Source organism: Pithys albifrons, chromosome 28, assembly GCF_047495875.1.
Source record: "Pithys albifrons albifrons isolate INPA30051 chromosome 28, PitAlb_v1, whole genome shotgun sequence".
Lineage (NCBI taxonomy): Eukaryota > Metazoa > Chordata > Aves > Passeriformes > Thamnophilidae > Pithys > Pithys albifrons.
Window position 1 is genome coordinate 4230794 of NC_092485.1, and position 26693 is coordinate 4257486.

The 26693-nt window shown below is 44.4% G+C and overlaps 1 protein-coding gene across 1 annotated transcript in view; it reads right to left on the reverse strand.

The window, feature by feature from the left end:
• CR1 (complement C3b/C4b receptor 1 (Knops blood group)) overlaps positions 1-26693 on the reverse strand; it is a 78011-nt gene that overhangs the window by 2055 nt on the left and 49263 nt on the right. The window contains exons 46-81 of the mRNA XM_071578424.1: positions 26428-26652; positions 25944-26135; positions 25591-25690; positions 25182-25267; positions 24064-24258; positions 23521-23700; positions 23225-23416; positions 22840-23022; positions 22325-22504; positions 21645-21827; positions 21313-21495; positions 20887-21069; positions 20084-20275; positions 19330-19512; positions 18914-19105; positions 18591-18690; positions 17961-18046; positions 17233-17412; positions 16795-16845; positions 16395-16577; positions 15924-16106; positions 14232-14411; positions 13554-13583; positions 13326-13401; positions 12994-13072; positions 10680-11028; positions 9011-9202; positions 8707-8803; positions 7998-8083; positions 6904-7110; positions 5131-5313; positions 4665-4844; positions 4263-4550; positions 3916-3942; positions 3231-3297; positions 1655-1760 (exon numbers count right to left, since the gene is read on the reverse strand). Coding sequence (XP_071434525.1) covers positions 1670-1760; positions 3231-3297; positions 3916-3942; positions 4263-4550; positions 4665-4844; positions 5131-5313; positions 6904-7110; positions 7998-8083; positions 8707-8803; positions 9011-9202; positions 10680-11028; positions 12994-13072; positions 13326-13401; positions 13554-13583; positions 14232-14411; positions 15924-16106; positions 16395-16577; positions 16795-16845; positions 17233-17412; positions 17961-18046; positions 18591-18690; positions 18914-19105; positions 19330-19512; positions 20084-20275; positions 20887-21069; positions 21313-21495; positions 21645-21827; positions 22325-22504; positions 22840-23022; positions 23225-23416; positions 23521-23700; positions 24064-24258; positions 25182-25267; positions 25591-25690; positions 25944-26135; positions 26428-26652 — 5564 coding nt within the window. The 3' untranslated portion in view covers positions 1655-1669. The remainder of the gene's footprint in view (positions 1-1654; positions 1761-3230; positions 3298-3915; positions 3943-4262; positions 4551-4664; positions 4845-5130; positions 5314-6903; positions 7111-7997; positions 8084-8706; positions 8804-9010; positions 9203-10679; positions 11029-12993; positions 13073-13325; positions 13402-13553; positions 13584-14231; positions 14412-15923; positions 16107-16394; positions 16578-16794; positions 16846-17232; positions 17413-17960; positions 18047-18590; positions 18691-18913; positions 19106-19329; positions 19513-20083; positions 20276-20886; positions 21070-21312; positions 21496-21644; positions 21828-22324; positions 22505-22839; positions 23023-23224; positions 23417-23520; positions 23701-24063; positions 24259-25181; positions 25268-25590; positions 25691-25943; positions 26136-26427; positions 26653-26693) is intronic.

Below are 26693 nucleotides of genomic sequence, written 5' to 3' on the forward strand. Positions count from 1 at the left end.
CCAAGAAGTAGAAGAGTATTTGATCCAAATGGATCATTTCAAGGGAGGAACAGACCATGCCTGAGTATTATCAAAAACTAACAAGAGAACAGTTACAGATTCCTGACTGATCTGGAAACCACATCAGGTGCACCCCTTGTCATTCACCTTAAACACAGTATGTTGTTTAGTACAAATTTTCCAAGCAGAAACTATTCATTTGTGAGAATCTTGATTCTGCAATCCACTGACAGCAACTTTACAACACTTAAGCATCATTAATTAAAATTCACAGTAATATTTTTATGTATGTTTCAAGATCTTGAATTAACTTCTGTTTTGCTTTACCAAACCAACCCCATCCCACCCCAAACCTCTGTGCTATTTGTTATTCCAAGTCTCTAAGAAGTTCTACATAAGAAAACCTCAGGAGTTAACAGTGTTTTCACAAACAAGACCAGTAATTTCTCTTATTATCACATGTAAAGGTAAGATGGAAACAAAGAACTCTGTTCTACTCAATCTCAATGCTTTTTTTTCTCTCCAAAAACAAGCCAAACTGAGAAAACTAATCCAATCTTACTTAGAAACATCTTTCTTCAAAGGTAAAGATGATATTACTCAATCCATACATTATTCTGGAATAAACTCAGAGCTTAATCTTCATATATGCCATCTCAAACTTATCAAAAATACTGAAAAGTCAACTTGTTCTTTACAAGTCAATAAAATCAAGACTATGCACATGAGCAGACCTTGGCAAAGTCTGGGTAAGAGACAAAACCACCCACCACCTTCTCAGAACTTGTGCAATGGAGAAAAGTGACACAGAAGAAGATACTGGTTTGAAAAAGTATTTGTAGTGCAAACTCTCTTAGGTTATAATAACAAAATACTGACATGGAACATTCAAACTAAGCTGTTCTGCTTAAATCTGTTCTGTTGGAATAAGGTTTGAAGAGTCACATTTTGAAAGAGCTCCTGTGACCCTCCCCAAGTGCAATCCCAACCTCATCAGAGGCACCTCACTGCTGGACTAAGCAGGAGAGGAAATCAACTGCAAACAAGCAACTGTATTTTGATCCTTTTTAGGGCTATAGAACTCTGAATTTGAGAAAAAAAATCATCTTTTTATAAGATTAAAAAAGTTAGAACCTTCACCTTCATTTATTTATATTTACTTTTCTTCCAGAATGTGAAAATGCAGGTGAATAAATAATTCTGAGACATATGATCTGGTCTCCTCTGAAGGGATGCACAAATACCTTTGGAATTTTAGTATCCAAAGGAGGTTTCAGCTTCAGCTGTCTTTCAATTAGAGGGAATTATACCATTAGCTAAGAAAATTAACACAGCACTGGAATCCATTTCACATTACTGGGTGCAAACATTCTACTGACTAAGTATGCAATGTGTACTCATTCTTCAGAGACAACCAGCACTAAGAAATGTGATATGCAATCACTGGAAGATATTATTTACACTACTGAATGATAATTCTTCATATATTATAGCCCATTCTCCCCAAATAAATTTAAGATTATGACATTCTTTGCTGTAGGAAGCCAAGGGTCACAGCCAGTTGGATTCCACACTTCTGAAATTCCAAGCAAACCACAATAAAAAGACACTTAAGCTTCACTGCAAAAGTCCAAATGAAATGGAAAGTATATACCTTTCAAAGATTCAATTAAGTCATGTATTCAGTGTCTTCCATCTCAGCTGGGACATTAGTTTTTAAAATACATGTTTCCTTGCAACTCTCATCAACTGTGTACGAGCTGAACAGCAGAAGGGGAAAAAGGTCTAATTGAATGTCCCATAAAACTGACAGATTAAACACACAAGAGAGAGGGCAAGGAAAGATTTGCTGCCATTGGAAGCCACAAAACAGCAAGTGGGAGGTGGAAGCACAACAGTTCAAAAAGGAACTCTGAAAACTAAACAGGGAGATCGAGGCCTTAATAAAAGGAGATCAGATCAGGGTTTTCAGACAAGAAAGAGGTTTAACAGGAAGATGTTTGCAGTGAGAAAGATAAAGGAAAAGCACTAAGCACAATAAGGCTTTTAAATGCTGCAGAAGACTCAGAAATATAACACTGTAAATTTTTTATGATGTTGCTTTAGATCCCTCCTCCTTTCTAAGCCCTGAGAAGTCTCTCCTCGGATGAAGACAAAGTGCTGCCCTAATGCAATTAATGCCACAGACCCTCCTTTGGCCCATCCAGGTTGCAGAATATCCAAGTCATGGATGAAAAGCAATGGCTCAAGAGCACTGAATTCCTCACAGCACACACAGTCACCCTGGGCACTGCAATGACACTGAACTGCCTGCACAGAAGGTACTAAGGCTAAAACCTCACTGCACATCAACTGCCTCCAGTGTTCTCCCAATATTCTGTGTGCACTTCATTACAAATATGAACCACAGGGATATTTCCTCTGGTTCACTCATTTAAAGCATCCCTTCCTTTCCTTTACTCCAGATAAATTCCAACAGATTTTGCCAGAAGGAAATCAGTTTTTATGAGATGCTTATCCCAACAGGCCGTGGGTACCACCTTAACTTGCTCTGAATTTTCAGTATTTTGCAGGCTACAAACTACTTCTACAACAAAATAGTTTTTCAGGAAGATAAAAATCAGACATTACAGCAAGAAGTAATGCACAAAGAGGCATTTAAATCTCCTGCAACCCCTCCAAGAAAAAGCACACATAAAAAACAGTTGTTCTGGAAAGTTCAAAACATCCTACATGCCTCATTAAAAACAAAGAACACTATTACCTATGTATGAATCAAATATTTACAGCTAATTTTGCAGGTCTTTAACATAAGGACACCAACATTGCTGCTGCAGGAACAAAAAAATCTGAAAACCTTCTGGTAGCACAAGCTCACACAACCAATACTCTACCCCTGGTTTGAAGAGGTAAAAACTGACAGGTTTTAGCAGATGACAAAAGTACTTTCCTTGGTACAAATGCCAAAAACAACCTTAAGAAAGGGGGTTTTCCTTCCTTGAAATCAGTGCAAGTGTTAATTAGCAGCTTAGCTGACCAACAGACACAAAGTCAGGTATGTGGTTAGGCTTTAGCTCCCATCAGCTGCTGTGAGAAGCTCACACACAATCAGGCATTTGAACAAGAAAGGGCAGATAAAGCTCAAGAAACTCACACATGTCAGCACAGCTTTTGCTCAGTCATTTGGAAATTTGCAATAATAACAGTAATAAAAAGGGAAGTTTACTCACCCATTCTGTGAAAAGAATTTCTTGTAGGCCCAGAATGCTGCCAGAAGCACCACAACTGCCACAACCACTTTAGGAAGAATTGGAAAAAAGTTTTAGAGTGATAAAGATCATCTCTAGCTCCAAAAAAAAATCAAGAACTTTTGCAGGAATAGCATTGCTTTCATCTGCAGGTCTCTACCACCCTTATCCCCTCAAAGAAACACCCAACTCAACTTATTTAATAAATAAGTCACATAAATTATTTGATCCTTTACTCCAAACTCTTCAGTTCACCACCAATGGCAAAACCCCACCAGCTCAGCAACATTAAACAGGAATGACAACCCCCTAACACAACTTCTTACAAGTTTATACAAAACTGGGTAAGAAATGCAATTACAGAAGATACACCAAACACTTGTTCACTGGCAGAGTAATTGAGTCATATTTCCAGTAAACCCAAGCTCTGAATTTTAAGGAACTGATCAAGCAATGGACAACTGACTTGGAAATCTGACCTCACAAACATGAAAAAATACACATTTACTCTAAATTAAACTGTAACTGCTAAGCAATCTTAACTCTTCTTGAATTATGCAGCTCTAAAAGTCCAAAATCATACTACTGCAGTCATAGGAATCAAAAATAAAATTTCCACATAAAAAACACAACATTGTATCTTGTTCAGGTTTCAGAAAATACTCACCACAGATGCAGGCTATGATATATCCACCTAAAAACAGAGGGAATCAGTATCAGAAGAGGAACATGTGTGTGCTTCTTACTCAAACATCATTATAAAAATATTCACAAAGCTATTTCAAGTAGATCAAGCACTGCTGTCAACACAATCTTTGAAGCAGGTCAGTCTACACTGTAACATTTACTTAACTTAAAAGATTTATATTTTGATTTTAGCACATCCTGTTTTTCTTATAAAGAAAGAAGTTGCATTAAACTGTTTCTCCTGAATACAGAAGATTGTTCCTGAGCCCTGAAGCTTCTCCTGCATGCACTTTCACACCAGTGGAGATTCCTGCAGTTCATACTTACTCAGCTGGCAGGTTGGCACTTCAGGAGTCCACTGGTTTCCTCCCACATACCGAATTTCAGCTTCACCATGTAACGTGTACCCCGGGTAACACTCAATGGTAATACAATCCCCCACAACATAGGAGGGTTTCTGTCCCACAACTACTCTACCAAAACTTATGACTGGAGTGGAACCAGAACTTATGCCTGGAGTGGAACCAGAACTTATGCCTGGAGTAGAACCAGGACTTGTACCTGGAGTGGAACCAGGACTTGTACCTGGAGTGGAACCAGGACTTTCAGGTCCACCTGGAAAGAAAACAATAAAAGAAGGAAAGAAAGGAAAAAATATGTATTACTACATCAGATATTTGATAACCTGTCACTCTGCCCCTGATTTTACCAATTAGGAGTTTTACTCACATTCACAGTTTGGGAAATATGTCCATGTCTTCTGTCCTTGACAAATCACTGTCACCTCTTTAGTGCCATCAGGAAAAGAGCAGTGAGCATTGCACCTTATCTGAGCAGACTCTTGTACTTCATAGGCAGATTTCATGGGAATCACAACTCCATTGATGACCTCTGGAGCATCACATACACCTGCAGTAATTAATATATGAAATTAAAAACAAATGTACTGATAATGAACTATTTCAGAACTCATTAACTCACTCCACAAACACACGGTGTCTTTGCATGAGAAAAACAGCTCAGCATATCTGAGTAGTTTAATTTTACCACAATTTTGAGTATAAATATTCCCTTTAGAAGACTTAAAGAAATACCACTGCAGGTATTCATTAAAGTAATTCAATCTTATGATGTTGTAGCTCTGAAATCCATATTGGTTAATTAAGAGAAGTTGGAATCTTATGGTAAGACTTACTTTTCTTACAAGTTGGTTCTGGAGGAGACCAGGTGTTATTTTCTTCACAGATAATTATATCTGATCCAATCATGAAATAGCCTGGATCACACTCAAACTGGACTGAGTCCTTGTAACTATAAGAAGGTCCAAATCCAGATATTTTTTTCCCATTTTTAACTTTTGGATTTTGACATTTGACCACTGAAAAGGACAAAAGAAAAACAGCTCTGAAACATTTGTTAACACAAACATTGCCACAAACACAACCTCCTTTCCCTACTTGCATATTTCACAATCCTCAAGTTCTTTTGGAGGGGCTTTATAAAAACATTATTTTCTTAAAGGTAGAGGTCCTTGGTTTGAGTTACTGAGTTGTAACAGTACAGTCAAATAAGAAATTGTAATAATTGACATAATAATGTTCCACTTCCAAAAGACACACACCTGCACATTGTAAGGCTTTCAGAAAACAAATTATATTGATTAGGGTTCAAAAGACAACATGCATCTGGATTTTCTTCCTGCACTTGTCTTTCTGCTTGCTGGTCTTTGCATTTATTCCACAGTGTTTTTAGGAAAAGGATGCTTCCTTAGCTTTTTATTATTCCTAATCTAACTTCCACATCCTTGCTCTTTACAGTTTTTCTTCAGCTACCCAGGATTTATGGCCTCCCAGTCCCTCCACTTTGGCCTTGTCACTTCTACAACAAGAGACTCATACATGGATTCTTAAAGTTTTAACTTAAATTTTAGCCATATTCTGTCATAATGAACCAGTATCATAGAATCAGAGAATGGATTGGGTTGGAAAAGACCTCCGAGATCATCAAGTCCAACCCTTGATCCAACCCTTGATCCAACCCTACTGTGATCACCAGCCCAGGGCACAGAGTGCCCTGGGCTGGTGATCACAGTGGGGTTGGATCAAGACATGGTGATCACAGTAGGGTTGGATCAAGACATGGTGATCACAGTAGGGTTGGATCAAGACATGGTGATCACAGTGGGGTTGGATCAAGACATGGTGATCACAGTAGGGTTGGATCAAGACATGGTGATCACAGTGGGGTTGGATCAAGACATGGTGATCACAGTGGGGTTGGATCAAGACATGGTGATCACAGTGGGGTTGGATCAAGACATGGTGATCACAGTAGGGTTGGATCAAGACATGGTGATCACAGTGGGGTTGGATCAAGACATGGTGATCACAGTAGGGTTGGATCAAGACATGGTGATCACAGTAGGGTTGGATCAAGACATGGTGATCACAGTAGGGTTGGATCAAGACATGGTGATCACAGTAGGGTTGGATCAAGACATGGTGATCACAGTGGGGTTGGATCAAGACATGGTGATCACAGTGGGGTTGGATCAAGACATGGTGATCACAGTGGGGTTGGATCAAGACATGGTGATCACAGTAGGGTTGGATCAAGGCATGGTAGATTCTCACTCAATGCCACATCCACAGAATCACAGAATCATAGAATGGATTGGGTTGGAAAAGACCTCCCAGACTATCAAGTCCAACCCTTGGGCCAACTCCAGTCCCTTTACCAGATCATGGCACTCAGTGCCACGGCCAAGCTCAGTTTAAAAACCTCTAGGGATGGGGAATCCACCAGGGATGGTATCCACCATCCTGATCTGATCTCCATTGAAACCATATGAAACCTGGTACCAAATGATTTGTTTCTTCTTTTCCATAGGGAGAGTCCATTCCCCACCCCATCCTGCTTCCGAAAAAGTGACAGATATTGTAATAAATATATTAAAAATCTCAACCACCTTTGCATTGTGGAGGTGGCCCACTCCAAACTCCATTGGAGTGTTCATCAGACGTGCAGTAAATGGTGTCTGGGCCGATGAGGGAGAAGGGCTCAGTGCCCCGGGGAACATCATCACAGGAGTAGCTCACTGCAGTCTGGTACACGTAGTTTGGTGCCTCCGTGTGGCGCCCGTTGGCGATGCTGGGAGGGGGGTCACATGGAATCACTGCAAATTAATCACACACACCACTCAGAAAGGATTCTGCTGGGTCAGCTGGTTCATCTCAGAAACAGCAAGCCTTGATTTCCAAGTAATCTCACTTAAAATCTGGCAGAGCTACTCTAAGTCAAGCTATGGTTGTAAACGAGAATCTCAATTTTGGCACGAGGTTGACTTTAATATGACAAAGAATCACAGAATCATAGAATGGATTGGGTTGGAAAAGAGCTCTGAGATCATCAAGTCCAACCCTTGATCCAACCCCACTGTGATCACCAGCCCAGGGCACTCTGTGCCCTGGGCTGGTGATCACAGTAGGGTTGGATCAAGACATGGTGGATTCTCACTCAGTGCCACATCCACAGAATCACAGAATGGATTGGGTTGGAAAAGACCTCTGAGATCATCAAGTCCAACCCTTGGGCCAACTCCAGTCCCTTTACCAGATCATGGCACTCAGTGCCATGGCCAAGCTCAGCTTAAAAACCTCCAGGAATGGGGAATCCACCCCCTCTCTGGGCAGCCCATTCCAATCCCTGAGCACTCTCTCTGTAAAGTTTCTTTCTGATCTCCAACTTCAATTTCCCCTGGCAAAGCTTGAGCCCATCGTGCCCCCTTGTCCTATTGCTGAGTGCCTGGGAGAAGAGACCAACCCCCACCTGGCCAGAACTTCCCTTCAGGCAGTTCCAGACAGTGCTGAGGTCACCTCTGAGCCTCCTCTTCTAATTACCACAATAACTGGTATTTTCCTCCAAGTTGTTACAAAAAACTAAAAATAAAAATTAGTTCTATTTTACCATCATTTCTTATACTGCAAAGTTCATGGCACAGCTGGTTTTAGATGAACTACCACCATCTGAATAGAAAATTAAACACAGCAGTAATTTCCTTACATTCACAAAAAGGTGGTGAACCATCCCAGTCAACATCTTCATTCTTAATTACACAGGAAATACTGTCCTTTCCACGTAATCTGTATCTAGATGGGTAAAAATGTTTAAAGAGGTTAAAGCTCAATCTGCCATTTCTCCAACAAGCACGTAAAATTTGGTTTATATAACACTGTTCTGTGATTATGGGGGCACAACACACCAAGGTTTTGTTGTAATGAGCAAAGGATCTTCATTTGTTTATTTTGCTCACAGTCTCAAAACTAAACAGAAGCAAATGACACATCACTAAAGAAACTGATGAAAGTCCAGTTTAAGATGTGACACTGATCCCCTAAAGTTACTAAAGGAAAAATCTTGGAGAGTTCAGGACTTTTGACTTAATTTGTTATACACAAACAAATGGGCCATTGGTCAATATAATATTGAAGGGTGATGAATATTTATTTATTCCCTCTGCCACAGGAGCACTAAAAGAAGTCATTAGAGGTAACAGTTTTCACTAAATCTCACTAAAAAGCTAAAGGTTGATGCAAACAGCAATTAAAGCAGGGAATCAAATTAAATTTAGCTGTAAGTTCATTTGCTCCAGGTAGAATTCAGATTTCAAATCAGATGTGGAATGGGACCTTCAGAGAAAATTTTGGTTTGGTTCAGATCTGGTGTAAACAAAGAAAGAAAAAGGATAAATTAACTTCACCAAAATACTTACCCTTCTTGACAAGAAAATGTAACAGCTGAACCAAATGTAAGGTCTGTCACGTGAACAAAACCATTTGGTAAACCTTCTGGATGCTTACAGCTTCTCACTGGGGGAGGAGGGAAAAGAAGAAAGGAAAATGCACACTTTGTAATTATAGATCCAAAGCCTTTGGCATACACTGCTCTCTCCCCAGCATGAGGGGTTTTCAAGCTTCATTTAAAGTATTGCAAAACACTAATTCCAACGTGCAAAACAAATAGAACTGTTAAATATCGATGGGAAAAGCAAAAAGGTACAAAAAGCACACAATTACCTGTACAGAACTCATCTGTGGGTGACCACTGTAAGTCAGGGCCACATGTAAGAGTTAATGATTTTCCAGGACTCCTCTTGTATCCCGGCCGGCAGAGGAAGGAGACCTGGGTTCCCTCAGGAAAGCTCAGCATTCCCTGGAACTGCTCCTCGAGCTCTGCATATTGCAGCCTGGGTGGAGGATCACACGTGCCTGGGAGGGGAAGGAAAAGACAACACACAACCTTAGCAACGGCAAGAGAAACACACAGCACAGCAGCCAGGGGAATTCCACAGGTTTTAAGGATTTACTGGTAAACCAAGAGGTGATATTCTTAAAAGCTCGAGATATTTGCATATTTCATTAGTTTCCATTTTAAAATTTAGACTTTAGTTGCAGCCAATGTCCAAATGTGCTCTAGTACTTATTGTCACTTACTGTTTTCCCAAGTTCTTCAGCATCCTACCAAGACAATGCATTTCCTTCCAGATCCTATTCTTTGTCTGTTTGCTTATTTTGGTAGTTAAATACACAACTCAACTCACTGTATACTCATCAGCACTGAAATGCCTACTTAAAGTTTGCTGCAGGAAAAAACCACCAGGCAGCCCCACTCACACAGCTCATAGTGAAAATACATTATTAATTAAACATGTTATTAAAATATGCAACATAGTTTCCATATTCTTTCACTAAGGAAAAAGGAAAGCAAGTCTAAGGACCATAAAGCAGAAATCAGCTCTGCAATCCAATACAGACCTACAGACCCAGGGACATCCTGGGGTTGGTCAGAATCACAGAATATCCAGAGTTGAAAGGAACTCACAAGGATCACTAAAGCTGAAGAATTAAATTCCTGCACACAAAAGGACTCCAACAAACACATTCAGGACCCTCTGATCCAGATATAAGTATCTGAATCACCCAGTCTGCAAGACAGAGGGGCCACTGATTTGACACCTATTAATCTTTTCCAATCTACTCCTACTGCTGTTTAAAAATTGACGAAACAGGAAAGAGATTTACCAAACCCCAAGCTCAAGGTTCCATTAGCATCAAATGTTTCTGTAGCACAACCTTTCCCTCACCCTTTCAGCACCTGAACTCTCCAAGAGAGCTGGAGAGGGGCTGATTACAGGGGCAGGGAGCGACAGGATGAAAAGGAGTGGCTTTGTACCGACAGAAAGGAGGTTTAGGTTGGATATTAGGGAGACATCCTGCCCTGGGAGGGTGGGCAGGCCCTGGCACAGGTGCCCAGAGAAGCTGTGGCTGCCCCATCCCTGGCAGTGTCCAAGGCCAGGTTGGACGGGGCTTGGAGCAACCTGGGCTGGTGGGAGGTGTCCCTGCCCGTGGCAGGGGTGGGCTGAGATTATCTTTAAGGTCCCTTCCAACCCAAACTGTTCCATGATTCAAACCTCCCAAAACCTCGTGGTTCCACCACCGCCACCAAGCCATTTCCTCGTCCTTCCCCGAGCAGTCCCCAGGGAGTCCCTCACAACCCTTGAGACTCTCTCAGCACCCCCGGGGGTCCCTCAGTCCCCTCCGGAGCCCCTCAGCATCCTCGGGGGTCCCTCAGCCCCTTAGGGCCGGAGCGGCGAGGACGCCACGATCCCTTTCCCTCCTCCCGGCCGCCACAGCGCGCCCCTTTCCCCGACCACGGCATCGAGGGCTGCGAGCGCCCGCTCCTCACCCTGAGCCGGATCCTGAGCTCCGCCGAGCCCCGCCAGCAGCAGCAGCAGCAGAACCAAGGGAAGAACCAGCAGGTGCAGCGGGGCCGCCATGGGCACTCCGGGGCCGCGCCCGCTGCGCTCCCTCCCAGCGGCGCAGACGCAGCGCGGGCCCGGCGCGCATGCGCGGGGTGGGACCGCCCCCAGCGCCGGGACCGCCCCCTGCGCAGGGAACGCCATGGCGGCCCTGAGAGACGCACGGGGAGGCCGCGGGGAAATTCGGGGCTCCTCAGGGGCATTCGGAGGCTTTTCAGGGACACGCAGAGGGTTCTCAGGGACACGCAGAGGGTTCTCAGGGACACGCAGAGGTGGCTCAGGGACATTCGGAGGGGCCTTAAGGACACTTACAGGGTCCTCAGGAACACCCAGAGGTTCTCAGGGACACTCAGAGGTTCCTAATGGACTCCTGAAGGTTCTCAGGGACTCCCAGAGGGGCCTCAGGGACATTCGGAGGTGCCTCAGGGACTCCTGGAGGTTCTCAGGGACTCCCAGAGGGGCCTCAGGGACACACAGATGTTCTCAGGGACACCCAGAGGTGCCTCCTGACAGTAATTCCCCCTCGAGAGGGGCTCAGGGTTTATTTCAGTCAGGGTTCCATGGTGGTTTGTGAGCCCCGCCGTTATTTACACGCACAAAGTCAGTTGCTTTGCCAAGTCCAGCCCCTCTGTTACGATTAGTAATTTCCACACAAATTACGTAATCCCATCTAAGATCTCCACCTGCTCAGGTGCAGGAGTTTTTCTGACCTGTGGCCTGGTTTTTAGTATTAAAAGGCATGATTTTTAGTGTTAAAATTCCTTAGAGCTAGTGATAAGTATATAATATACACACCTTGAGTGTTTTGCCAAGTTAGCAATGTCTACATAAACACACCAACATCTTGATTTATTGCATCCTCAAAGCTTGTTAGTTCCAGAATGGCCTTGACTAAGGATTGCAGATTCTGCCTGTTCCACTCATTAGTTCTCCTTTCTTACTGATGAGACTTGAAAGTCTACAAAAATCCTAAAACAACCCCATTTAGGATAATCTTGACGTTCTCCAAATTCTGCAACACCCTCAGTGTGTTTCATGTTGCAGAGGAGCATTAAAATAACAACAAAAACAAGACTTAATCCAGATAGACCTAAAAGAAGACACCAAATTCTTGTCTCAGGTTCAGCTTTTATTATGTTAAGCATTTATAGAGGAACACTCTGTGTAAGCTTTGCTGGAGGGAAATGCAGAGATGTGAATACAGCAGCTGTTATTAAGACATTAATTAACATGCTGTGACTCCCACCCAGGAATGCTGTAGTGGGTCTTGGTTATCCAGATTTTTGGGCTTTGCAGATAAAGGATTTGTTCTTTGTCAAAAGCAGAGCACAGAAATCCCTCTGGGGCAGCACCTGCACTGTGTGCAGCCTGAGCCTCATTAGATCCTCGCAGTAATTAATGGCAGCAGAAGGAGCATGAAAGAGTTACAGTCAAAGTGTCTTTTTTTGCCACAGAATTTCAACTTGAGCAGCCCTTGCTGTGGAGAACGAGCCAAGTCCCTGGTCAGCAGCTGCACAGATGGCCAGCCTAGGGAGAAGATGACATTGTTGTGTTAAAATTAGACTTGTCTTGATTCCATACTGATGTCTAGGGATTGTATTGTCACTCAGGGAGGGAGGAGGGAATTTCTGGGAAATGCTTTGTTTCAAAGAAATGACCCAAACCCAAGACTTTTTATAGTCAAGGCTGATTATGCTCAGAGTGCTGTCAACACACAGTGAAAATTCACTGTTGGCTGCAACAGATTCACCATAGAAAGTAGATTCACCTGTCAGTATAAATAGCATTTGTAATAAGTGTGAAAGCCAGAGAAAAAAAAAAGCCCAGTTCAGTGTCCTTTTCTGACACTACTGCTGGTAAAGTAGTTTTTCAAAGATAAGTTCTCCCATGATCTGTAAAAATTTAGAAGTAGCTTTATGTCAGAAGGAAGTCTGAAGTCTTGAAGTCTGACCTGTGAACACCTTTCATTCAGATGAATAAGAAAGATACACATTGAGAGTGGTGTCAGAAAAAAAAATAGGATGTTTTAAAACCCAGTATGTTTAAAACTGTCTATTTTATTCAGCAAAAGAAAACATCCTACCAAAAGATTAAGGGGAAAGAGGTTTCTGCTTGAATTATTATGTTAGAAAAATAGTCATTCAAGTAGACAATGCAGTCAACAATATAAACAAATGACAATATCATTATTTCAGCTGTAACTGATATTTTATGTTGAGGACTATAAATCCATACCTTCTATGGAAGACCTGAGGTTTTCTGTTCATTTACTGGGTTCAGAGGGGGTTGGTTATTGAAATTTTCATATGTGTGATAATAGCTAAGTGAAAAAGAAGAAAAGAGTGAACTGTTTTGCTTTGTAAAAGAACACTCAGGTTGGTCTCCTTTAAGGAACAGATAAAATGGCCCAACCACACCATCAATTCCAGGTTGTACCTTTTGCAAGTGTGAGCTGAAGGCACAAAATGACCAGACCCAGGCACATTCAGGGAAATATTTTAAGTGTATAAAGTATATAAAGCTTGGAACTTGGCAACAAAGGACATGACTAAACATCCAGAATTCTGCCTTACCCTTCCTTCCGCTTAGAAACGATTTTCCAGACAATGCCTGTCCCCAGGAGCAGCAGGACTCCTGTGGCTGCAACTCCTGGGAGGGAAGAGCCTGGGTTATTCTCACTGGGGGTTTTAAAGCACACAAAAGACACAACAAGGTGCATCTGCCAAGGAAGCAGAAGGTGCTGCTGAGGCTGCTGCCTAAAGCCAAAGAGCTGGCTGCAAATATGTTTGTGAGCTGCTTACCAAGGCCTACTGAGCCAGACTTGTGTGCTGCTGGAGGGAAGAGAAAAGAAGAAAAATCAGCAAACTCTTCTGAAACATTACAGAGTTTCTCAACTGTCCTTAATCACTTTACCAATACACCTTTTAGAATCACAGAATGGTTTGGGTTGGAAAGGACCTTAAAGATTATCTCAATCTACCCCCCTACCATGGGCATCTTCCACTATCCCAGGTTGCTCCAAGCCCTGTCCAACCTGGCCTTGGACACTGCCAGGGATGGGGCAGCCACAGCTTCTCTGGGCAACCTGTGCCAGTGTCTTGCTGGTAACCCAGGTTGCTCCAAGCCCTGTCCAACCTGGCCTTGGACACTGCCAGGGATGGGGCAGCCACAGCTTTTTGGGCAACCTGTGCCAGTGTCTTGCTGGTAATCCAGGTTGCTCCAAGCCCTGTCCAACCTGGCCTTGGACACTCCCAGGGATGGGGCAGCCACAGCTTCTCTGGGCAACCTGTGCCAGTGTCTTGCTGGTAAGACTGATTTCTTAAACTCTGGATAACCTGTGCCAGTGTCTCGCTGGTAAGACTGATTTCTTACACTCCACACCATTATATACTCTTTTCTTAAATAAAGGAAGATTTTTGCGTGTTTAAAATGCATTTGCAAGTTTCTGTTTGTCTTTGCTTCATTCCCATTTGACTCACTCAGTTTACAGGCTGGCACAGGAGGGTCCCAGCTGAAATCCTCCTGGCACTGGGTCTGACTGATGCCCTCCAAGGTGTAACCATCGTCGCATTCAAGAGTGATGTTAGTCCCAGAGCGGTAAGTGTTTCCTTTAATGGCTTTCTTAACACCCTGAATGTCCGGGAATTCACATCTGATTTCTGAAATTGGAAGTAATAAAAAAGGGCATTTAATGAGAAATAAAACCGGGGGTTATTTAGAATGTTGTTCTTGACTTCCTTCTCAATGTAGCTAGGAATTAATTCCTATTCCACAGGGCAGTTCCTTTCATTGTGGCTGCAGAAGAGGGTGTCTCATTCTCACATGTGAATATGTGTGGAGATCAGCTCCTTCTGACACAGCAGATGGAAAATTGTGTGCAGAAAGGGGTACTTTGGGAGAAGCCTGACAGAGAAAAGGATTTTTCTGATACTGAGCTACCAAAACATTTGGAGAAAAAAGGTGTAACAGGGAAGAATTCTCTGGCAGTTTTAGAACCAGCTGCTTGTAAACCACTTCTCGTGTGTAGAAATTCCTTGCCCTTCAAAGATGTCATCACCAATAATTCATTAATTAGTCCACCCATCTAAGCTATTTATAAGTGAGTCAGTTGTCAGTTGCTTCAGTTCAAGCATGTCATCATCTTTGGCAGCCCAAGGATTCTGTTGGAGAAGGTTCTCAGTGACCAAAGGGGTAACATCAGCATGGAATATTCACCCTTTATATTATGTCTTTATATATATATATATATATATATATATTTACTATCACATATATTAGTACTAAAGACACTTCAAACCCACAGAAGGATTGAATGGTTGGCAGAACTTTTCTGACACTGCTTCCTTTAAGGAGCCTCTGACTTATTTACATAAGTGTTTGGTACGTTATTTCCTCCCATTGTTATCTGAGATTTTCAGTTCTTGAGTCACTGAGGCGGATGCAGCTCCACCAAGGAGGCACATTGTGTGGGTAAATGAATTTATTCCTATGGATGTCCAGTTTTCCATGCAGGAACACCCACAATAGGAATCTTGTAACATTCATGCAATTGCCTTTAGCCAAGTTTTCCTAATGACTGACTGTAAACTACCAAGAGAAGGGAATAGTTGTTGGCAAGTACAAACCCTCCATCAGAGACAACTCTGATACAGTCACTTTCTTGGTTTCCTGTTAGTGATAACTACAGAGGAAAGGGACAGGAAAATGTTTCTACTCTTCTACTAAGAGTAAAAAGCTTTCAACAGAGGGAATTTGGTGTATGCCACATTTGTATCAACAAGAACAGAGATGGAAAATGTGCAAGAGTTAAAACTGCCTTTCAGAAGTGCCTCTGTTGAACTCACATCCTTCTGTGTTTGCTTGAGGTTCCCATCCTGCTTCTTTACAACAATACTCTTCCCAGGAGTACCAAAGAGTAGGTAAGTTCATAACTGACAGATCAACACATCCTAGCTGTGACATGAAGGCAGTTCCCAACAAAATAATGTGATGGAATTCAGTGTTAGCTGAATATTTTCCTGCTTAGATTTTGATCATGTATCAATGGAGATTTCATTTCCCCCCCTGCCAAAGTAAGACGTGTATGTCAGAGTGGCTGCATGTCCCTCAGCCCAGTGTGGTTCTGTCACCGTGAAATCCAAACAACAGGAGCCAACAAAGCACAAACCCACCTCTGCACTGAGGAAGAGGCTGGCTCCAGGTTCCTGACACTGTGCAGCTGATGGAAGCATTCCCAACAAGTGAATAACCAGGATTGCAGCTGTAGGATACAGATGCTCCATAGGGATAAGTGTGAGAGACGTTGCCTTTGAGCTTCCCATTGGTGATGTTTGGAGGATGGAAACACTTCACAGCTGGAAAGTTGGGGAGAGACAAACAAGAGGATGCTGGAGGACTGCCAGAGAGTGGCTAAGGTGCTGTACCTTTGCAGCCTTGATTGTTCCCTTTGAATTTCTTCACCCTGGCTCCATAATCTGTAACCCTGTAACTCCATCAGGCTTTGGAAATGGCTATAAACTTGATCTTGTTCTTATCACACATTGTGTGGTAAAGGATTCAGATTTAGTCCTTCCACAAGCCTTTCCCTAAGGCAAAACTTGTTAAATGTCTTTTGTTCTTACCTCTCTGCTACAGAAACACACCTTGACAGACGGGAGGAGGATGGCTCCAGGCTCCAGATGGTGTGCAATAAATGGATGCTGTCCCAAGGAGAGAGAAGCCAGGATCACAGATGTAGCTTACAGATGTTCCAGGAATAAAAAACTCTTTTGCTGGGCTGCTGAGAGACCCATGAGTGATATCTGCAGGCTTGGAGCAGTGCAGCACTAAAATCAGAGACATGCAGATCAAACAGAGCTCAGAAAGGGAAAATTTTAGAACAGCTGAACACTCACTCCCACAGCAGTGACTCCAACACAAACAAGCCAGCCCTGCCCAACCCTCTGCAAGGGATGGAATTATCCCTCTTCCCTCAAAAAAAGCAGGACAGGTTGGGAGGAGGAGCTAGTTTTTAGTAAATCTTGCCTCTTAGGAGAGACCTACCTGTGGTATTGGGATGATGATAACGTTCTGCCACTCCATCTGGATGCAGCACTAAGAGTTTAAAAATGTGGGTGAGCAAACACAATGCACAAATTTACCTTCATTTTCCATCATCCTGACGTTACATTTCCAGAATTTTGCTCTTCTCAGACAGTCAGTATCCTGCCCTGAGGCTGCCAAGTTTCTCACAGTTAGGAAATTAAGAGCATGTGAATTATGGCTTGAGAAAGTGCAAATCATGCTAATACTTACAGCACTACCCAAACCCTGGCTCATCTCCTGTGTGAGAAGAGAGGCATAAATAAAAGGAACAATTCCTGATTTTTCCTTAAAGTAGTTGGAGCAAAAAGGAAAAATAAAACCAGCTTTGGCTTTGGTGAGTGGGTAGAAATCAAGGAGGAATCTTCAATGCTGAAAAGTCAAAGGGCTGAGACTTACTCTGCTCACAGACAGGCACAGGTGGATCCCAGGTTTGGTCAGCCTGGCACTGGGAGGTGTGATGGCCTCGCATGGTGAAACCTTTTCGGCACTTAAAACTAACAGTGTCTTTGTATGTGTAGCGATATTTGAGCACAGTTACTCTCCCATTCCGGATCTGTGGGAGTGGACATACCACCTCTGAAAAATACATTCCAATCAATGTATTAAATGGGGCAGAAATCTGTAAACACCGTTAGTCATTCTCGTTACTGCTTCAGTGTCCCAAATTCACGTCTTCCAAAGCAATTCCATCTGAAGTTAAAAATAACTGCAATGATCAACCCCTGAAAAACATCCTCGAAGTTTGGATAACAGTACAGGGTTTGGAAGATTCCAGTTCAGTTTTACTCAGTGTCCTACTCTTCTACTGCAAAACACATTTCTTCCTTAATTTATTATGTATGTTTGTGAAACAAAAGGGACAAATCCCTGCAGGCATCTCACAGCTCTTCAGTCTACATTGCCATGGCAGATCAAACCCTTGCACCTGGAAGATTTTTAGAAGAAACCAAACATGCAAGCACAAAAAAACCCCCTGTCCTCAAGGTATATTATGCTTCAAAAGTCATATTCCTTTAATTCTATTTATATTCCTTTAATTCTATTTATTTAAAGCAAATGCTACTTTTTAATTTTAAGGACTTTATTTGCCTGTTCTGGGCTTGATCTAGTGGTGACCTACTTACTCTGACAAATGGGAGAAAGACCACTCCATGCCACATCTCGTCCAAAAATCACACATCTCCTGTGAGACTGTCCAACCAGCCGGTGCCTGGAGTTACAGAGAGAGAAATATCAGCTGATACCAGAGCATCCAGCTTGGATTTTGCACTTCTACTCTGAAAATACCCCCAAAGGTTTCCTTCTGCAGCCTCCTGATTCTGGCTGGTCACTCAGGTGTTTCTATTGCTTTGACATATGGGAGTGAAGGACACCAAGTTCCTTCTTCCTTGATCCAAGAGGAACAGCAGTGATCCCAAATTACTCTGGGTCAGATTGGTCAGGTGCTTAGTCAGGATTTGGACCCAGCTGATTTCCAAAGGGCTGGAGCCTCCTTGCTCACACTTTCAGCTGCTGCTTGGTGGCCTTCTGAGAAGGTAAACTGAAACTGAAGTTTGCAAGTTAGTCTATTGACCACAGGAAGGGAAAAACAAGACACTTCTTGCTTTTTTAAGCAGGCAAAATTGGAACCAAAATGCAAATTCTGGCTTGCTATAGGAGAACAGCTGCACAGAGGACTGGGCTCTGATGCTTTACCACAAGTTGCCCAACACCAAGCTCAGACACAGAGTCAGCAAAGGCAGCGTGAAACTCACCCTTCTTCACACATGTGGCTCACAGTTGACCCCAAAAGAAGGTCTGTCAGAACAACAACTCTGCCATTCCTGGGAGTTTCTGGGTATTTACATTGCTTCCCTGGGAAAGAACAAGGCTGAGTTTAAACTCCTCTCTTGCAGTTGCATAATGCACTATGAGAAGGTATCTTAAGGCTCTGTCCACATTCTGACACCAATCATTTTGATTTTTAAAAGGCCAAAAGCGGCCCGAACTATGTGACTAGTGAAGCCATGTATGAATCTTTTTTTAACCCCACAAATCAGACAATTTCCAACAACACCAAACTGATGGAGCTATTCACTTTTACAGAACTCTAGTGCTTCAGACCACGTGTGGTTTGGGAGGCATGTCAGAGTTGGGGGCACTCCAGGGCGTCTCATGTATCCTGGTTGGCAGCTGTAGCGCACGGTGTCCCCAGCAGCAAACTCCATCTGATGTCTGTATTCCCTGGTTAGCTCAGCAAAGGTGAATTTTGGAGGTGCACCACAGCCACCTATCAGGAAAGAAAACATAGGGAGAAATAGGGAGATCAACTACATGAAGTAGTTTCGAAATGTATATTGAGCATGCAGAGGTAAGTTTACAAGAAAAAGAGAAAACAAAAGGGAAGGACTGAAGGATTCAAAATTTTGTCAAGGGTAAGGATAAGCCCTACAGGTTTTCAGTGGCAGAAGCTCCCAGAATATCCATAACTCCCAACCTGGAAGCACAGTGTACCTGCACACCGAGGAAGAGGGAGGCTCCAGTTGCCATAGTCAGTGCAGTAGATCGATGCCTCTCCCAGGAGGCTGTAACCAGGGTCACAGCTGTAGTTTACAACCATCCCAGTGGTGAAAACTTCCAAGTCCTGGCTGTTGTGATTTCCCTTCTCAATAGCTGGAGGTGAAGGACATTGCAGCACTAAAGAGAGAGGACAAAACAAAATTAAGAAAAGGACAAGATGCTTAGAGGGCTGGAGCAATTCCCCTATGAAGACAGGCTGGGAAAGTTGGGCTTGCCTAGCCTGAAGAAGAGAAGGCTCTGCAGAGACCTTAGAGCCCCTTCCAGCATCTAAAGGGGCTACATGAGAGATGGAGAGACTTTAGACAAGGGCTGGGAGTGGTAGGACAAGGAGTGATGGCTTCAAACTGAAAGGGGGCAGAGTTAGATGGGATATTGTGGAGAAATTCTTCCCTGTGAGGGTGGGCACAGGTTGCCCAGAGAAGCTGTGGCTGCCCCATCTCTGGAAGTGTTCAAGGCCAGCTTGGACAGGGCTTGGAGCAACCTGGGCTTGTGGAAGGTGTCCCTGCCCATGGCAGGGGGTGGAATGACATGACCCAATTTTAAGCTTCTTTAACTCAGTGTTATAGGAAAAGGATCACTATTTCTAGGAGTCTGCCCAAATCCTCCAGAGGAGGGAACAGAAAAAGAGAAATTACAAGGCTTCCTTGCACAGCAATTTGAACAAACTACAAGCATCTGTAAAACATACATTTACAAAACTCCTGGGCTTCAGACCATGTTTGATTTTCAAGACATACAATAGTTGGTGGTATTTCTGGCTGTTTCACATATCCAGGCTGACAAGTGTATTTCACAGTCTTCCCAACAGGAAACTCAGTCTGGTTTTTATACTCCTTGTTTAGCTCAGCAAACAATAACTTTGTTGGTGTGCCACAACCAGCTGCCAAGAAACAAAACGCACTTGAGAAATACATTCTTGGCTGTGAAATGCAATTAAAGAGAAAGAAATGCATTTATAGGCACTGTTAGAGCCCAAGGCATTATTATACCTGCTATGTATTCTGACATTTGAACACATAAATTAACAATCAAATGTAGGACACATGCACCTAATTTATACACTCTTAAAACAACCCCAAACTAAAACAATGCCCCCAAAAATAGTTTTAAAAAATATAATGCTCCCAAAAAACAGTTGAGCCAAATGGGTGCTTTCACACTCTGCACATCCTACACTGCAGCTCTGCCATCATACAGTGTGTCCTCTTTGTAGAGTGCAAGAATCTTCAATTTCAGTACTCAGAGCATCCAAACTCATCTCCCTTGGGGAAACCATGGGCTTTAGCAATGCCACCAGCTTATTCCCAATGCCACCAAAGGGAACACAGCTCCTGCATGTGCTGGAAGTGTGGTTGGACCCATGGGTGTCACCAGACATGTGGTTCCTCCCCTTCATGCCAATTCTGCAGGTTGGCAGGTTTGCCTGATCAGGGTGAGCCAAGCACGGGGTGGATGCTCAGCACGAGGAGTTTTGGCAGCAGCCAGTCCCACCTGCACAGCGTGGATATGGAAGGCTCCAGTTCCCAGAGGCTGTGCACGAGATGGAAGGGTCTCCAAGGAGGGAGAAGCCGGGCTGGCAGCTGTAGTTCACCGACATGCCAGTGGTGAAGTTTGCCCCGGGCTCTGCACTGTGTGTGGCGTGGGCAATCACAGGAGGAGGAGGACAAAGCAGCACTGACAGCAAAGGAGCAGAGAGCAGCATTTGAGTGATTTTGCCCAACAAAGGAGCACATGTAACACAGCAAAAGACTTTCACACCTGAAGTGATGTGAGCGAGGCAGAGAGCACCGTGTCAGGGCTCCTCCAGCACAATGACCATAGAATCACAGAGTGGTTTGTTTTCGAAGGAACAGGATCACCTCCCTCAACCTGCTGGCCATGCTGATTTTGGGTGGCCCCCCACACGCCCGTGCTCACCTTGCTCACAGGTGGGGACAGCAGGCACCCAGCGGCCATCAGGGTGGCACTTGGCTGCACGGCTGCCCTGCAGGACGTAGCCTGGGTGGCACTGGAAGGTGATGTTGGCCCCAGGACGGTACACAGTGCTCTGGCCTTCAGCCACTTCTCCACCCTGGATGCTGGGGCTTGGGCAGGTGATCACTGGAAGGGAAAAGTGTCAAAGCTTGGGCCACAGAAGCAGCTGCCAGAGCTTGTGAACAGCAATGCACCCTGTTTGTTTTTGAGAGGTCAAAATTCAGGGGAGGCTGTGACCTCCCTTTTCACTGTGGGTAACAGCATTTCCAGCTCACCTTCACACCGGGGGTAAGGGATGCTCCAGGATCCAGATGACAAACAAGAAACTGTGATTTTCCCAGTGAGGGCATATCCTGGGTCACAGTAGTACTTCACTGACATTCCAGGGATGAACACTTTCACATCCTTGCTGTCGTGATGGCCATTTTTGATACTTGGAGGGGAAGGACACGGTGGCACTACAAGGAGGGGAAAAGTCCTAAGTAGTAAAGAGCTGTACCACAAACCCCCACTGTAGGATAAGGAAGCCTTTTAACTCCTTTCCCATTAACTTTTGCCCAGTAGGGCTACTAGGGATGTCAGTGAATGATATTTCCATCCTACCTTTGCTTACCTTCCAGCCTTCATGATTTTTGAGCTTGTTGACATCATGAATGATCATTTCTCACTAGGCAACTACAGTGGTTGGGAAAGATCTCCTTCATCGAGTCCAACCAATAACCTACCACTGAACCAAGTCATCTACATGTCTTTGAAATCCCTCCAGGGATAGTCTGCTCCCCCACTTCCCTGGGCAATAGTTGCAGTGCTTGAATGGGGATTATGAAGATGGGAAACACAAGTTTTTACTCTTTCAGTCCTTGAGAGCAGCCCTTTTACCTCCAATGTGAGGTGTTGCACTCACACAGTGGTTCCAAAGAAAGCAGCTACTACCCTCCACTTCATTTGCACTTACACTTCTCACAGGTGGGCACAGGAGGGTCCCACTTTCCCCCAAACTGGCACCGAGACTCTTGAGAGCCCTTCAAGGCATAACCAAAATCACATTCAAAGACAATGATGTCTGCAGGTCTGTATGTGGCCTCCAGCCCAGTCGTTCTTCCATTCCTGATCTCTGGCCTGTTGCAGCCCATTGCTGAAAGACAAGAGCACAAATAACAGCTGGGGATGTGAAAAGCATCCTGAGTGTGGAGGGACACCGAGCAGGAGCAGTGCCTGCTGCTGTACATCACTGTCTGGCACATCAACATTATTGACTCTTGGTCTTACACAAAGTATTATTCAGCTGTTCCTGAGAGTCTGTACTTGGTGGGAACAGAAAGGGAAACCCACAGAGATAGATGGGGCTCCTCCTGCCTGTGGGACCTTTGGTGTCTGCCTCTCACTGCAGATCTGTCTGCAGTGACTACACCAAGAGCCAGGAAGGAAGAAGGGGCCCAGGGAGGATGAAAGCAGCCAACACAAACACACCTTCACAGCGGGGCCGGGGCCGGCTCCACGTTCCCGTGGCAGTGCAGAGAATGGAGTCGTTCCCGATGAGAGAGTAGCCCTCAGTGCAGGTGTACTGCACAGCTGAGCCTGGCAGGTGGGTGTCTGAGGGCTGGCCTCTGTGCTTCCCATTGGGAATGCTTGGAGGAGGAGGACACTTCACCTCTGCCAAGGAGAAGGAAAAGTCGGTAAGCAAAAAAAAAAAAGTAGAAATACAGCCTTCTAAAAGCAAAGGAGGAAGACAGTTCACTCGACTAACTCCTGGCAATAAATATCTGCAGAAAGTAAAGAAACCCATAAAGCTGGAAAAATGTGGAAAGCCAGCCAAGCCTGACACTTTGGCTTCTTCAGCACTTGTAGGACATACTTTTACAGAACTCCAGCACCACAGACCACGTCTGATTCCTGAGGCATGTGATGGATGGTGGCATCCCTGGGTGCTGGGAATACCCAGGCCGGCACACGAATTCCACCATCGTCCCCACCGGAAAGACGGTCTGGTTGTTGTAGGGCTCCTTCAACTCAGCAAAGTCCAGCCTGGCAGGTGCACTGCAGCCAGCTACCAAGAGAGATAAACCAGCCCAGTTGTTAAAGAGGTCAAGAACAAGCAAATTTGGGAGAGAATGGGAAGGTTAACCCTCAGAGCCCTGTCTGAACACTTGCCCTGCTCGCAGACCGGCACAGGTGGCTCCCAGGTGTTATTGAGTTGGCACTGGACCACTCTGTGGCCACGTAGGACATAGCCTGGCTCACACTCCAAGGTCACGGTGTCCTGGTGTGTGTAGGCAGACCTAGGAGACACGATCCTCCCATTCTGGACCCGTGGGACAGGACAATTTGCCTCTGAAAAAAAAAAAAGTGCAGGTCCTCAAAAGAGGCACTTAGGCAGAGCTGTGCAGCTGCAAAGCCACATGGCACTGCAATCCCTTTTCAGACACAAGCCTGAAAATCACTGTCCTATTGATGATGTACTGCCTGCATCCAGAGATAACAAACATCACCAGAGAGACCCAAGCTGAAAGGTGAGGCTGGGGATGCTGGAGGCAATGGGGTGGCCCTCCAGCCTCCTGCCCTCAGCTGCACAGCAGCCCTTGAAAATCCTGGGGGAAGAAGTCCAGCTGTTTGGATTTTCCTAATCTTTCCACACATGAAACAGTAGTAACAGGAGGATTGCACACATGTGTCTGCACCCACACCCAGCCCTACCTCCACACGTTGGGATGGGCCCACTCCACACGCCATTCTTCCCATCATGGGTGGTGCAGTGGATGGAGGGCTCTCCATGGAGTGGGAACCCAGGATTGCAGGTGTAGGTTACAGAGATGCCATAGTGGAATTCATTCAGCAGCCTGCCCGTGTGCTTCCCATTGGGAATGTCTGGAGGTGGCTCACAAGGGATACCTGCAGAGGTGCAGAACAAGGCTTCTGAACTCAACAGTAGCACCAAAGTCCTGGAAATCCCTCAGTCTGTGGGGCATAAACACTTGTTCTAGAGATGGAGTAACTGCAATGAAGAGACCTCCCAGGTGAGGCCTTATTGGCAACAGGATCCCTCCTTCCTGGCCAGCAACTTTGATGGCAGGTAGAAAGCAAGCCAGTAAAACCTCTGGGGAGGAAACACCTAACATGCTTTATATTTTTTAAGAAACAAGTAAGCAAATAGTTGTTTTCCATCACTTTTGTAAAATGCTGATTTTCTGCATGCAGTGCCAAGGCAAGCTCAGGCACAGTCTGTACATCATCTTAGGTTTATATGTATCTGGAGAATCTGTGAAATGCTTTAAAACCCCAAATGTACCAGCAAATATTTCTTTCTTCATACAAAGCTGCCACCTAATCAGCAACACTACTGAACCAGAGAAACACCCAGGTATAACTGTTGAGGTGCAGCTCTTTGGGTACCCACCAGTTATCTGCTTGCAGAGAAGGAGCCAGCCCACAGCTGAGGACTTTAGGATTCCACTGCTGGCCCTGGCACAAAGCTCTGAATATCCCTAAGGCTGACCCTCAGTTGTCTTGACAGGAACAACCCCTAAGCTGAAGTATTTTCCCTTCCTCTCTTGCAATGGGCTCCTGATGTCAGTCAGCAGCAGGATACTCAAGTACTGCTGGAAAAGCTCCAGTGGAGACATTGCTTTCCACAATCCATTAAGCTTTGGGATCTTGTACCTTTTCCCAGAATGTTTTCTTATGTCTTCAAAACCTTCTCATAATTTTCATGCCCACAGGGCAGAGAGATTGCCTTTGACTGGAAAGACATGGCAGTCTCTTCTGGAAAAATATTTACCAGATCCATGCAAACACTTGGAGCTGCAACTACTTACTCTGGCAAATGGGAATGTCTCCACTCCATGCAACACGTCCACCAGAAATCTCACATTGTCTGCTGGATTGTCCAATTAACCTGTACCTGGTGTTAAAAGGGTTGAACATTCATCCCAAGTCCTTTCAGTTGGAGTTACTGCCTCCCCCCAACCACCTCAGATGGTGGGATCAGCCCTGCTGACAGCAAAGTTGTGATACTGAAGGAGAAGGTCCTTCCTTACTCTGCCAAACCCATTTCACAGTGTTTATATGTATAGACAAGATGGTGAGCACCTTGTGAGCTCTATAGGTACAGAAACTTGTATGGCTTTTGTACAGAATCCATTTATTGGGAGTGAATGAATAGGAGGAAGAAAAGGGGAGACTTATCTAATATATGTGTAAGCAGAGGCCAAAGCCAGGACTTACCCTTCTTCACAGCCATAGACCACTGTGGACCCAAACTGGAGATCTGTTAGGGAAATAATTTTCCCATTCACAGGTTCACCAGGGTGACTGCATTGTTTCCCTGGAGGAAGAAAATACCCTCATTTTAGCCTTCTGTCTCTATACTGTGGCACAACAGATGCAACTGTGACTCCAGTCATCTGTCCACATTTCCAGTTACCCCCAAAACAGGTTTCAAATAGCAAAGAACTACATGGCTTCACTAGTCACGTATTATTTAGAGACCAGAACAACATAAAGGTTTTTGCAGCATGGACAGAACCTAGAACCTGTTCCTTCTTGATCAACAGACACCAAATCAAGGAGCTATTCACTTTTACAGAACTCTAGTGCTTCTGACCACACTCCGCTCTCAAGGCATGTAATAGTAGGTGACATTCCTGGCTGTTTAGCATATCCAGGTCGGCAAGTGTATTGCACAGTCTTCCCAACAGAAAAATCAACCGCATTTCTATGCTCCTCATTTAGCTCAGCAAAGTGTAACCTTGTGGGAGGACCACAACCACCTATTGAGAGAGAAAACAGACATGAGAACCAGGGAGGGCGGGTATGTTGGGTGATAGCACAGAAAAAGCACTGACAGGAGGAAAGGTGTTTGGTTTGCCTGGCAAAATTGTTTATGAACACAGCCACTATTAAAGAAACACAATGTATTTTCCCAAAGGATTGCAGAGTAACAGGTTCTTACTCCCAGGATATACTTATGTCTTCCACTCACAGGATTTAACCACTTTTTATAAACAGGGTTAGGGGACATAAAATACCAGTGTACTCCAAGGCAGTTAAGTAATTATTTACCTGAAGATTCAGGCCTGTTTAAGGAGTTCTGAGAAAGGAATGATCTGTCACAGACAGGAACAGGAGGCTGCCAGCTGCCATCCTCCTGGCAGGAGACCTTGGCACTGCCTTTCAGGCTGTAGCCATCGTGGCACTGAAATGTCAGTGTTTGTCCAGGTGCAGAGATAAGTCCTTGAGCACCAATTTGCCTTCCATTGGCTATGGTTGGATTTATGCAGACAGTCACTGGAAATGTGGACGTGCAAAAGGAATTGGAACAAAACAAA